General features: G+C 41.4%; 1 protein-coding gene across 1 annotated transcript in view; it reads right to left on the bottom strand.

The window, feature by feature from the left end:
- Positions 1–10,640, bottom strand: part of pax2b (paired box 2b) — a 29,389-nt gene extending 18,749 nt beyond the window's left edge. Inside the window, exons 1-6 of the mRNA XM_075458236.1 lie at positions 10,381–10,640; positions 10,017–10,019; positions 8,498–8,663; positions 7,891–8,088; positions 5,000–5,079; positions 4,794–4,913 (exon numbers count right to left, since the gene is read on the bottom strand). Of these exons, the coding sequence (XP_075314351.1) occupies positions 4,794–4,913; positions 5,000–5,079; positions 7,891–8,088; positions 8,498–8,663; positions 10,017–10,019; positions 10,381–10,423 (610 nt within the window). The 5' untranslated portion in view covers positions 10,424–10,640. The remainder of the gene's footprint in view (positions 1–4,793; positions 4,914–4,999; positions 5,080–7,890; positions 8,089–8,497; positions 8,664–10,016; positions 10,020–10,380) is intronic.
- Between the last annotated feature and the right edge of the window lie 3,021 nt (positions 10,641–13,661).

The following is a 13,661-nucleotide window of genomic DNA, read 5'->3' as shown; positions in this document are numbered from 1 at the left end:
GTTCCCTTAACGCACTGTTATGTATTTCACAATAATACACCTCTATAATTTCCCGCTTGATTCAATTCTCGGCTAAATGGAATCAAATTAAAACTCATTTGCATCAATTTGGGTGAACTCAGCAGCATTTCAGTTTTCTAATTGAATGTTTTGATTATGTAAACATGAATGAAATACCATCTCTGGAATGTAAAATGTTTGTTCAGCATCACCAAAGATCTGTGATTAAAGGGACCTGGCTGTAAACTGCTCAATAGATTGATAGAAAATCTATCGATAGAAAAAAGCCATTTTACAGCTTTTCTGAACTGTTGTTAGTTTGAGGACTTTTATGGATCAAACATAATCATTTACCTGCAAACATTTTGATTGCCTCCAAGATTGGGACTGGGAGAGGTGTTACTCTTGGTCATTAATTTGCTGCATTGTTGCCAAGCTTTTAAAGTCTTTATTAATCTAATTTGGATTGTTGAATTTAGGTGCTGACATTTTGCTGCTCTCCGAGTTCCTGCGTTGTTCCTTCCTTTCCCCCAAAACAGATGCTCATACACAGAGCAGGGTGTGACGGTGGCCTGCTCCATCACTCATCTCCATCCACATGCATCACTTCAGTCCTCATGACGCTCAGAGACGAGGAATAATTAATTCAACAGCTACTGAAGCACAGAATCACATCAATTCTGACTGCCACTGCCTATTGATGTTGGCTTTTGAAATATATGACGATCATCTTATCATGAAATTTCTCTCCTGTTGTAGTAATAAATAATAATAAAAAAATAAAAAATAATACCTTCTAAAAAGTAAGAAAGTATTCAGAATGGCTGAAATTAAGAGTTATCTACTGTTCTCACAGTGGAATTTGTGAGTCACTGAAAGGACGTGCGATATAACTTCGAAAGAATGAACACTGCATGTTATCAACAGAGCTAGCTGGGTGCTCAGGTCAATTCAGCTCTTTCACTCATTCACTATTAAAGAATGTGGACAAAAACATACATGAAAACACATTTGTACTTAAATATTCTAATTCTGTTTTGATTTATCTTAGGGAGAGGCAGTTAAAGCTTCTCCTTTGTCTTTTCTGAAGCCTTCAGTATCAGGAGCAGTGGGGGTGGTGGGATGCAGCAGGGGTGAGGCGGGCGGTGGGCTACTTGGATGTTAATCAGTAAGGTAATAGCCTTTCTCCGCAGAATGGCAAATTCTAGTATATGTCAATTTGTAAAACGTGCGGACAGCCGTGGTCACCAAAGACACCATCTCCAGGGGTCTCGCTTGCACTCCCACACTGTCCATCTGCAACAATGGCTGCCAAGTGTAACATGCTACTTTTAATTTGCAATAACACGTGACAATACTAGATTAATGGCTCTTATGACACCTGTGTCCCTGAAGCTCCTCTTGCCGAGACCCAGTGTACATAACGTGTGTCACACTAAATTATCTCTACATCCCTCCTGTAATGGGGGGGACCCTTTTTTAAGGGCACTGCTGACTTGGAAACTTAGGAGCTGTCTGCTTGTTTGGCAGAAAGCCACGGTTGCTGCCTAAAACAAATACTCTGCGCTGCACAGCCAATCCATATCACCAGGGCTGGTGTTGCATCCTCCCCTCCCTAACCCTTCCCATTCTTTCCTTCTCTCATTTTTGTTCACGTTTCCAACACTTGATAATGACTGCTTGTGCCATAATAATCATGAGGCTTACCAACTTAAATAGGGCTCAGGCATGCTACTGTGCTGTGAAGAAATTAAATCCAAGCATTAACTGACTATATGCTACTGAGTGAAGCAAAAATATGTCTGCAGAGAAAACAAGGCATCACAGAGGGGAAAAAAAGCTAACAAACAACAACAACAACAAAAACACTGTAATAACAGCACAAACATATTTTCCTCTGAACAGAGCGGTCTGCTTCAAAAGTTCCCAAAAACTGATGTCGTATATGTACAGCATATATGAATAACAAGTGGGTTTTTTGCTCTGTTTGAGTTTTAAAATAGACTAACAAATTATTACTTATATGTAATTATGCGATAAATTCCACAATAACACAGTCTCACACCAGAATGTGAAATAGGTATGTTAGTCCGTAGCTCAAACACAAGAAGTTTTACAATGAAAGGTTACGAAATTGTGAAATCACTCCACTTTTTGGGCTTTTGTTATGTAAAACGGTCGTGCTCAAAAAACGTGAAATTACTACACTGTTAAGGCAACAAAATTATTACATACCTACAATTTCTTTTTCAAATTGACCATTCTTATATTTTTCATTACATGAAACTGTCACAAAGGGTATATTGCACCACTATCAAATGTTTAAAAAACGCTTATAAGGAGGTAGGAGGAAGTCGATTACACCATTGACTGACGGGCAAGAAAAGAAAGTTCAAGTACAGATATTGTCCAACAACTTTCAATTTTTCTAGTTCGCTGTCAGCTGTGGTTTGTAAGTCTTAGGCATAAAATACCTGATGAGAATTAGATATTACTTTAATATTATATATGTTATGTTTTGGGATAAAAACACATGGTTAGGCTTAGATATAAATAAATACGTGGTCACAGGTTTGTATGCTTACATGTGCAAAACAACAGGTAATAAAACAGGACATTGCCATCTTACAATTTCTGGGCCTTTGTTTCGACCATTCTATGTTTTGGACATGTGGCTAAATGAACCTGTTACACGGTTTCTTGTGAGATGGGTCTGTCCATAAATAAATATGTCTTTGAGAGTTATAAAGAGTCTTTTTTCTCAGTGTAAAACTGTTTGAGCAGATGAGCGGATGCAAAGAAAAGAGATCCTAAAAATCTTATTTGCATTCCGTGATCTTTTCCCAAAAATAAGCTATAGCCTCATTTGAGGATATAATGTTTCATTAAATAGACTTGAGGACATTTTTTTTCTTATAAACTACTTCCAGTTCGAAGCCAATGTTTCTGTGTTATACTTATCAGGTTTTACTAATCTCAAACAGACAGCAGAAATAAAAAAATGCATACAAAATTTAACCTTGGTGTTTATGAGGATCGGGTTCCATACACCACAGGACAGACTCGAGAACTAAATTAATTCCAAAATAACAGAATTGTTTAAGTTTGCATGACACTCAAAATCAAATCAAATACTCTTTCTCAGTGCTGGAAAACACCATCTGAACTTAAAGCTTCACTGAACTGTTCCACTCACCAGGAGCTCTATCTTTAAATTCTGCTGTTTTGTTAGGTAAAAGTGCACTTTAAGAGAAGACAGCAACAGGAGAATTGTGTCTACAGGGTAACATCCTATGTAATATACTATTCTTACAAACTGTGGCTGGAGGCAAGACATTGCTTTTACAGCTATGTGTGTGTGTGTGTTTGTGTGGCCAAGACCTGAGGTTTATGTTTGGGAAAGATAAAGTATCCGTGACCCTGTGGTTCCAGGTAGGCACCAGCTGGCTGCTGAGAGAGTATAAAAGAACCAAAGCTCCCCCCGTCACTCTCAGTACAAGTCTTACCCTGATGCAAACACACACCAACGCACGCATCCACTCGCACATGTACACACAGCTTTCTTCTCTTTCATCGTAATGCTGGGCGAGCACCTAAATCACATAGATGGCAGCACATCAGGGGAATCATTTGAGACTGAATAGCCGTAGAAACATGGTGCTGTCACCTGGAGGACCTCCACAAAACAGGCCAGCTCTCCTTCTCACGCACACATACCTTATTCCTCCCCATGCCCTTTAATACCGCTTTGCCCTTCAGTAGCAATCTGCATAGAAATGTGTGCATTTTATCATTCAGTGACTAGACATTACACCCCAGCTAATATGAGAGGTCCTCGAACGACTGAAAATGAACCCTTGAAAATACCAGACGTTTGCATTATGCCCCTGCGATTGCATCTCTTACAGGGAAAGACTTGATTATGTCATTTGCCATGTCCACGTCATGCTGGTTTTTATATCTTTGCCAGGAAATCTACCTCTGACAGGTCATTAGTCATCCCTCCCTCCCCGCACGCACATAAAACATCAATTCCACTCAATATCCCACAAACCCCTTGCTTCCCCAACAAACGCCAGAACAAAGAAGACGCTATGTAAACTGCTGCCGTGCTCTGATTAGCTCTCATTCCGGAGAACTGCAGAAATAAGGCACTCATTCCCACCCTGTTTGAGATAACTGCCCCTTTTCAGCAGCCACATCATCCCTCCATACCCATGCACGCAGTGTAACATGAGTGCATCTGTTTAGCTATTCTCATCAGCTTCTTATGGAGCGACATTATAGAAGCCTATTGCTTACAGAACCAATAATCTATATCGCCTCAGGCCTCCTTATATCCACTAACAGCAGCAGAAGTGGAGCCACTTTTGTTGTGTGTGAGTGTGTGAGTGTGTGTGTGTGTGTGTGTGTGTAGGGGGGGGGTTTCTCCACCGAGCTATAGCGGCTTTCTTGACTGACCTGGGTGGTTGGCTACATCATCTTGACATGTAATTATCTAAAGCCCTTTAATCACTTCCATAAAGATTAATTGCAGGAGACAACAGCGGAGGTCGTGTCTTCAAATCAAAAGACTCTTTGGCAGGTTGACACAGCAATGTAACAGAGTTCAGACTTAGGTGTTTTATACAGGTCATTCACTGGAACTGGAGCAGGTTTTAATGCTGTAATTGCAAGTTCAGCAAAGAGAGTTTCATAGTGTAAAGCTGGAGGAGAATACTTTTGTTTGGCTTTTTAGACATTTTCTGCTGTGAATTCTTTTTTTTTCCGAAAAAAAAGAAAAACTCTCTTACCATCATCTCTTTTCCTTTTTTCGCCGTTGGATCGTGGAATACCCAGAATCCCATTGATGGAGTAGGATCCTGCAGGGTCATTGGAGGCGCTCGTTACAGGTGGAGAGGCTGTGCTTGGTACTGAGAGAATGGCAGAAAAAAATCATTTAGCCAGTTTGTATTGTATAATGAATGCCCACGTGTTTTGTTGTGCACTGCTGATTTACCAATTGTGTGGCCTGATGTTGACAGTGATGTCCCATCAGGAGATGGATGAAAAGGCTGCTGGACTTTTGTTCTGATGATCCTGGGGAACAAAGGATAAGCAGATGTCACTGGTGCCTCTTGAAGACCTCCACACTGCCCCAAACTCAGCAGCTATTATAGCGATATTGTGGGATTTAGGTATCAAATGGATCTGGCCAGTGGCTCCACCGTAAAGGTGAAGTCTGGTGAAAAGTCTTCATTGCACTTTTGGTCTGAGTGATCTTGCAAACAAAGCATGAAATCACATCAATTCACCTCAATGATCAGCTTCACTGATTCTACCTGGCCCACACTAATCAGCTCCCTCTCCTTCTCCCCCCTCTGTTGGGGGCTTCACAGGGGCCGATCACAGCTCTATAGCAGACCTTTGCTTCCCAGATCAAACAGAGCCAGTGGCCCCCATGTGCCAATGCGGATGAGGTTGTATTGATCGGGGCTCAGGGAGAAAAAGTTGGGGATTAGTCACACGGGCAAACAGATGCATATAGAAAGCTATAAATTATATGTGACAGGAAAGCAATAGTTCCTTATTGCCTTGCACAAGCTTACGCCAGCATTAGATTCCTTTAATCTGAATGGCACTTGGGGAGAAAGGGAGCTGTCACAATAATTTGTAAACTTTAAAACTATTCATCATGTATGCCACGGGAACTACTTAGGAGAGGTCTGCTGAGGACCATGCAGCTTTTTGGCTTCAGACTTTGCTCCTTTGTCCTCCAAATTTCTGGAGATAAAGATTATATTGTCCAGAAACACATTAAGTGTTTGTTTTTTTTCCCTTTTAGATATTGATGTTACTGTGGGAGCCAGAAGGCTTCTGAGAAATAAATCTGACAGTGTCACAAATAAAAAAAACAAAGAAAACTCCCCTTGAAGGCAAAGCCACCGAACAACACACCTTCCCAGGGAGCGCATATTGATGTTTTAATTTTTTTCACTTTCCTCCATAACAGTTATTCGACCCCACGACTTGTGTGCGCAACATAAATTCAAAGACTTTATTTGGTATCCATGTTCCTCATATTGAATAAGCAATTTAGGAGAATGAATTAATGACTCGGCTGTTGCTGAAAATCCCTGAAGAGATATTAAAATTGCTTTACTTCTGAATCAATAATATCGAGCATCATCGAGACCCCCCCCCCAAGTCTAGCAGCAAGTGTTGGTTGTGGGAGCCCTGACGTGTAGTACAACACTATCTCTGTAACATTTAATAATGCATGCAGGGGAAAAGTGTTTAAATCAAGCATGCTCTTTTGTCAACAGGTCAAACTGTCTGCCACAGACACCCACAACTGGCCCCAGTCAGAACCACCCAACTGGAAAAGACTTTGGCTCCAACATTTTTGTTTCTCTTCCTCTGGGTAAGCATTTAAGCACCTGGAGTGAAAATGTCTTTCTTTTTAATCTGGCTGTTTCTAGCAATCTTTAATGAGTTATGAGTTATGATCTGTAGCCAAGTCTACTGGTGACTGAACCACTGAGGAAGTATTTATTCATTTCTTTGCAGATTGCCCCTTTAGGAATTTGAAGAAATGAAAATATTTACCTGGAGCTAAATGTCAAACAAATACTGTTGTTGTCTAATTTGTATGAATGCTCCATTGTGTGTATGTGTGTGTGTGTGTGTGTGTGTGTGTGGGGGGGGGGGGGGGGGGGGGGGGGTGTACTGTATATATATGTGGCACTACAGAGCAAGAGACAGTGAAAAGCTTAGTTTTTTTCTCCTTAAAAAAAGAAAAGCACTCAACTATAATAGAAATTCAAAGCAGCTCTCATATTTGACTGATAGAATTACACCTCTTTGTGTCTACAATTTAATTTCCCGCATAAACAAAGACACATAAAGCCTCCCCCATCTTGCTTCAAAAATAGCAAGCTTTAATTGGAATTGAAAAACTTTATGGGCCCTTTTAATGATATTAATGTACATTTTGAATTGATCACATACATGTGTCTGAGCCTCCTTAAATGGGGCTTTTTAAGCAGCCACGAAGCATGAAATGAATTTTCTTCTGCCTTTTCTCTATTTAAAAGATGTCTTGTGTGGAGCTGTCCACGCTCTCCCATCAGCTCATTAAAATGTAATGCCGATGCTGGCTGTATGGAACAGTGCACCTTAACCAAAGTTCATCACCAGGAATCACTGGCTGTGGTAGTGGGGTGTTCTGGGTCCTCCTGTATTGGCAGAGAAAACTAAAGATTTCAGCACGGAAAGGCTGGTTTAACCTGAGACAATGGTCAGAAAATACACGTCTTAACACCACAATTGAAAGCAAGATTCCTCCTGCGTTTTAATGTGACATTGACATTAATTACAGCGAGATGCCATCTCGATTTGTGATGCAGACGATTACATCATTTTTTTTTAACCCTATTTCGTTGTCAGGTCTCGCATCTTACAGGAGGGGGAAAAAGTCAGCGTTGCTCTCTCTGTGCAGCAGCTCCAGCACATTAGATGTGCTAAAGAAAATTGGCCTGCTTTATAGCGCCACGGGATCTGGTCACCGAATATTGATCGGTTTTCATCTCGACAGATTCACTCAGTCCTGGATGTACTGCTGATTGTTGAGGGAGTTTGGTCTGAAAGATTGAATTGCACCTCAGAGACCTGCAGGCAGTCTCGGCGTGCCGGGCAACACAAAGTTGCTCAAACAATATTCTGCTGTGGGTGGCCGCGCGCTGATATGGCTGCTGTGATGACTGATTTTCAATTCGCGCTCACGTCGGCACTCGTCATTAACGTGTTGTAGTACATTTGGGAAGTTTGTCGTTTTAACTAAACTACATTTCCAAAAAGAAAAAGGAAAACCCCACAAATCTAGTTGATACTTTAGACACGTCATCCTACCTGTTAATGGATGAGACGCTGGGGACAGTGTCGTTGTCGCAGACGCCTTCTGCCAGCAGTCTGTCTCTGATCTCCCAGGCAAACATGGTTGGGTTTTGTCTCTTGTAGTCTGCGATTTTTTCCACCACTTTTGGCGTGGCCACTTTGGGTTTAGACCCACCTATAACCCCTGGTTTGATGCTGCCAGTCTCGTAGTATCTGCAATGAAGAATGTTCTCAAAAATCAAGCTCTAGTATTAATTGTTTGAGCACAAACAAGTTGCAGAACCAAGTTCAAAAGTCCAACTTTCTTTTCTTCGACAAATATCCTAAAAACACATGGCGGGTTTAGGCGTGTAGGCTAATTATCATCTTTCAACATTTATGGCACATCAGAACAAACAAAAAACCACCCCCAACAACACGCAGTTGAGACTTTTGATCTCTAACATTTTTTTACGCACACATGAAACTCACTAACGCCAGTAACTTCCAAAAGAATCCAGCTCTCATGAATATTTCAGGATGACTAAAAACATAATTAACCCCACCTAAAAAGGAAAAACTAGGCTGATTTTTACGGGGTTCAGCTCTCGGGGTCTACCTTGGCCGGAGAGTCTTCACCCACCTGCCCAGGATCTTACTGACGCAGCCGTGGCTGACCCGCAGCTGTCTGGAGATGTCGCAGGGCCGGACGCCCTGGTGGGCCAGCTCCACTATCCGCTGCCTCACGACGTCCGGGAGGGGTCTGCCGTTCACAAACACCCCGCCGAGCTGGTTCACACCTCCGTGCCCTACGTGGGACACAACAGCAGCAAACAGACACAGACGTAACATTACATAAGGTCGTATGAGAAAGGGACGTGCAGGTGAGTTTTTTTTTTTTTTTTTTTTTTTTAATTTTCAAATGCTGAAGGATTAAAAACAAAACAACAAACAGCACAGATAAGGTGTTGGTATGATTTTCCTTTTTATGGATCAGGCGTGCCTTTGTGTAGCTAGTTAAACCACAATGGAGGAATTGTAAAATCCTGCACGTGAGAGTGGTTGATTAAAAATAATTTTCTTTCATTATATCGTTTATATTTAAAAAAAAAAAAAAAAACTGCATTTATTCAAAAGGTTGTTCACTCTGTGCCTTATTTTCTGTATTGCATTCAAACACCACAATGACCAAATATTAATGTTTTTTGTTTTTTTAGATATTAGGTATTATCTGAAGTAATTATGTAATTAATCTGGACTGAAAGAGTTCCTTTCTTTAAAAGAAAGCAGAGAGGAGACACGATCAAAACATAAAAATCTACAAAGATGACCCTGCACGTTTTTTTTTCGTTTTTTTTTTTTGGGGGGGGGGGGGGGTAAATCTTTTATATACTTGTGTTCAGGAAAGAAAAATGTATATTCCATCAGAATTATTACATTTTTTTTGTGCAGTATTTAATCTATTGTCGCCCTGATTTCAAAACAAAGCAACACATCCTATATATTAACTTTTTAATAAGAGATTAATAACTAAAACTCATTTAAAAATATTAATCGAACACACTGTTATCTGGAAGTGCACCAAACGCCAAAATATTTCAAACTGACGAGAATATCATTTTAATATGTTGGATATGCCACACTCTGTCAGGCAGCTTGTGCTCCAATTTGCTCCTTAAATTCACCCTACACTGACCCGTGCGTTTGACAAAAATGTATTTTATATATTCATAAAAAATATTACTTTATCAGTGTCTCCAGCATCTCAACTTTCTCACTGTCTCAACATTTGTGATATTTTCCTCATATAGCAACTGCACGGCTCATTCTGGCTATTAAGTTACGAGCCCCTTCATTTTCCCTGCATGGTAATTTGAATAATTTAACGAGCTTTGATTACTCATATTACATATTATTTAGTAAGCCAACAGGTTATCAATTATTCACACACATTCTCCAAATTACAAGTAAACCACACTGAATGTGGACTTAAGTTGGATGCTGCTGGATGGATAATTTGAATAATAGATGTGTAACTAATGTGTCCTGACTTATTAGGCTTGCACACACGCACACACTCACAAGCGCACACACAGATAGGCTATATACACACACGGTGCGCGGGAAGCTTCAGGGTGATGCACGTGTGAATTAGAGAGCACCTGCTAAAGCTTGTTCTTTGTTTACTGTGACAAGTTTCATTTCTGCACACCGCTGCTGTGAGTGGGGAAACTTGATATTTTATGACAAATTTTCAAGGTGGAAATTTACACACCAGATGAGGTGTGAAATATGTTTTTTTTTTTCTTTCAGCTTTTTTTCTTTTTCATTTTTTGGTTATGCGATATTTTCCCGTTTGGCTCATACGTTTTTGATGCGCGAGGATACCGGGTTCGTGTACAAAATTGCCGCGCTCTGCTGCGAGTCGTTGCAATATGCAGAAATAAAAAATATTTCCCCTTCTAGTTTTCATCCGCATGCGAGCAAAAGCTGCAGCGGCAAAGAAACTCAGGTTGTGCTACTTACGGTGCATCGCTGTGAAGGGGTCTGCTTTGCAGTGAATATCCATTGGATAGCAAAGGAAAGACAGATAATCAACTGAAGTCGCCGTTTCGCCTTCCTATCAAGGGGTGAAAATGTGAAGAAAAAAAGGTGATTCTACTCGATGGAGGGACTTAGTTTGCCCCTCCACCCCCGCTTCAACAACCGATCCGACGGCAACTTCTGCCCCCCAAAGTTGCCCCTCTATTCTTCAGCAGTCCAGTCCGGCAGCGGAGGTCTGGCAGGTGCACAGCATGACCGAGGGATTGTTTCAGGAACGCACCCTGTGCTCAGTTTATCGGTATGCTTTCAAAGAGGTGACCAGGGGTATAATTCTCACAGCGTGCCAACGAGCAAACCGCGTCACTTTCTTGCAGAAATGAAGGCTCCAGCGGGCAGGGCCCGGTATTTCCTCAGTCCTGGTGGCCTTGATTCACGCGTCAAAACGGCGGACAAACGTGCACACACACACGCGCCGGGTTTCTGTGAGGCGCGCTGGATGCGTCAGGCTGGATCTTTGGAGCTGGGAATGAAGCCTCTCTCTGTGTCTGTGGTTCTAAAAGCTGCAACCCTCCCCTCCTCCCCCCCCCCCTCCCCTCTGCAGACCCCCCTTTTGCTTATATGGATGACTTGTCAGACAAAGGCAATAGATGCCAACACTTTGTGATTCGCCAACGCAAAAAACCGGGGGTCCAAATGAGGAGGTCTCTGGGTCTGACACACCGGCAGGGAGGGGAGGGAGATAAACAAGGGATGGAGTCCGAGTTCCAAATGTGAATTTATTAGACATTACAACAGCTGCGAATCACATTTTTGCTGACAGGAAGTTTTGAATAAATGGAGAATTGATTTGTTTTTAAAATGTTCGTGTCTGACTGATCTTTTTTTTTTTTTTTTTTTTACACAGACAAACACTGTATTTTCCCAAGAAAATCTAAGTTTCCACACATCTTCTCACATGCCAGTTTTAAGCTCTAATCATAACTGAATTTTATCTTCATATTCTGTCATTATTCTTTTTTTCTTTTTCATCATTTGTCTTTCTGTGGGCCCTGCAGCACCAAACAAGGCCCCAAATAATTTGCTCCTCATCTCGTTTCCTGCTCTGATTTGCCACAGAGAACAATGCTCGGGCTGATCACGTAGGTTAAATGCAGACGTATTGACCTTTATTCCACGCGGCTGATGGTGTGATGATTGCACGGGTCCAAACTGGGATCGTGGTGTTGGATGGTCGGAGGTGGAGGAGCTCTGCACACTGCAGTGCCGCGCGGCTTCTGTAGATGGCGCTGCATAGTTTCTCAAACGTGAAGGCGGATGTATAAGAAGTGCTAAAAAAAAAAAAAAAAAAAAAAAAAAAAAAAAGTTTGGGCTCACTCAAGTAGCCCGAAAAAGGTAAAACATGTTCTTTAGGGGAAATTGCGTTGAAGTAATTGGCTGGTTTCATGCGAGGTGACGTCCTCACCTGCAGGATGAAATCAGGTGTTTGGAGGCGGATTAAGGTGCTTTTTCTTTCTTTAAAAAAAAAAAATCTTGTTTTGCAACATTACCGATATTTGCAATGTGACTTTTCATTCACCACGTTTCAATAATCTTAAGATCAATTATTAATTATAATTGTTACAGTGAAAATGAAGATAATAATTAAGCAATTCTCTCAAATGACAGAAGTTTTTTTCAAGAGTTTCCAAATTTTTGTCAATTTGTAATTTAATGTTGGTAATAGTACAGTATTAATTATTAACACACACACATATATATATATAATTTTTTTTTTTTTTACGATATCAGTAGGTCTGTCCAGGTATTTTGCTATATTTGGTGTTCGCTGTTGAGGTATGGTGGGGTTAAGAGGGTGGGGGCCCAACTCTTTGGGGCAGAGGGCCACATCTTGCGCGCTGCCTCCTGGTCAGGTTAGAGGATGATTTCTCTTTTTGTTACTCTTTTTGGAGAGAGCTTCTGGTACAATATGTAGCACTATAGGCTGTAATTTCACACCCGGCTGCACATTTCCCTTAAAGCTACATTCTTTTTCTCCCCCCTCCTATAAGACGCCCACCACCATCACCATAGTCGCCCCCTACCTCAGTTTTCTCCCCCCTTCCTTTCTGCCCCTCATGCCCTCCTGCTCTCCACAGTTTGATCCCCCCCCCCCCCCCCCCCACTGCAAAAATTAAGCACGCAAAGGAAGAGGAGAGACAAAATGCTGAAATGTTTTTAGAACACAAATGAATACACTGTCTTTGTGTGTTTACTTTGTGTGGCTCGTGTTTGAACAGCACGTGTGGTGTCTCTTTTTAGAAGGGGCCCGCTCTATTCAGCAGCTCCAGCACGGGGTCAAAGAGCTCCTGAAAGGCCATTCAGGATCAAACTAAACTGTAATGTCAATTCATTCTCGCTTTAACTTTTACCTTTCATGATTAGACACATTTCAGGTTCCCTGGCCAATAAAGTCAGAAAAGCTGCAGAGAATTTGCAAAAAAAAAAAAATTCTGCAAAAATGGAAACCCTCTGAGTCGCAGCTGCGGGGTTGACGACGCTGCCACTGCATGTCAAGAGTTTGCAAAAATGTTTTTGGAGCCTGCGTGCACCCATTAGGAGAGGTGTAATGTATTGACAGAGAGCAATTTATCTTTTACCCCGCTTCCTAATGGCCTGTGCAGAGGAAAGAGGAGAGGTGGCATGCAGGAAAAGGAGGAGGAGGAGGAGGAGAGGAAAGAGGGAGCACCGATGGTCCAGCAGCTCCACCCGCCGAACATCAGCTCACTCTTTCAGGTAGCGGGGAGGAGGATCGAGGCGTCTGAGTGTTTGTAAAGAAGTTTCATTTCTTTCTGTTTTTTCTTCTTCTCCCGTGCAGGCTGCTGGCTGACTGTCTCGCGTTAGTCCGACGTCACCAATCGATGTGAGTTTCCCTAGAGGGGAGCTGACACCACTGGTTGTAAGTTGAATATTAATCCTTTTGGTTTTATAGCGTTTCTCCAGGAGATTAAAGGTGATTTTGATACACTTGGGACCTTTTCAGACATCTGAAACTTTAGATTTGTTCTAAAAAAAAATATACCGAGAAGATTATTATGACATGTTTGAATAAATAACTGATTTAATATATTTATTGTCTGCCTTTTTACTTTCTCTAAAATTGCCATTAAAAAAAACACACATCAAACGTTTAGGATTCTCGCGATAATTTCATGGTTTTACAAACAAGAAAATATTTGACAAGTTTCGGCCACAGCCTCTCCACATTTCTCCACCCTCACATAGTT

This window comes from Odontesthes bonariensis, chromosome 23 (genome assembly GCF_027942865.1).
Source record: "Odontesthes bonariensis isolate fOdoBon6 chromosome 23, fOdoBon6.hap1, whole genome shotgun sequence".
Taxonomy (NCBI): Eukaryota; Metazoa; Chordata; class Actinopteri; order Atheriniformes; family Atherinopsidae; genus Odontesthes; species Odontesthes bonariensis.
Note: the sequence above shows the minus strand (reverse complement) of the source record. Positions and strands in the feature narration are given on the sequence as shown.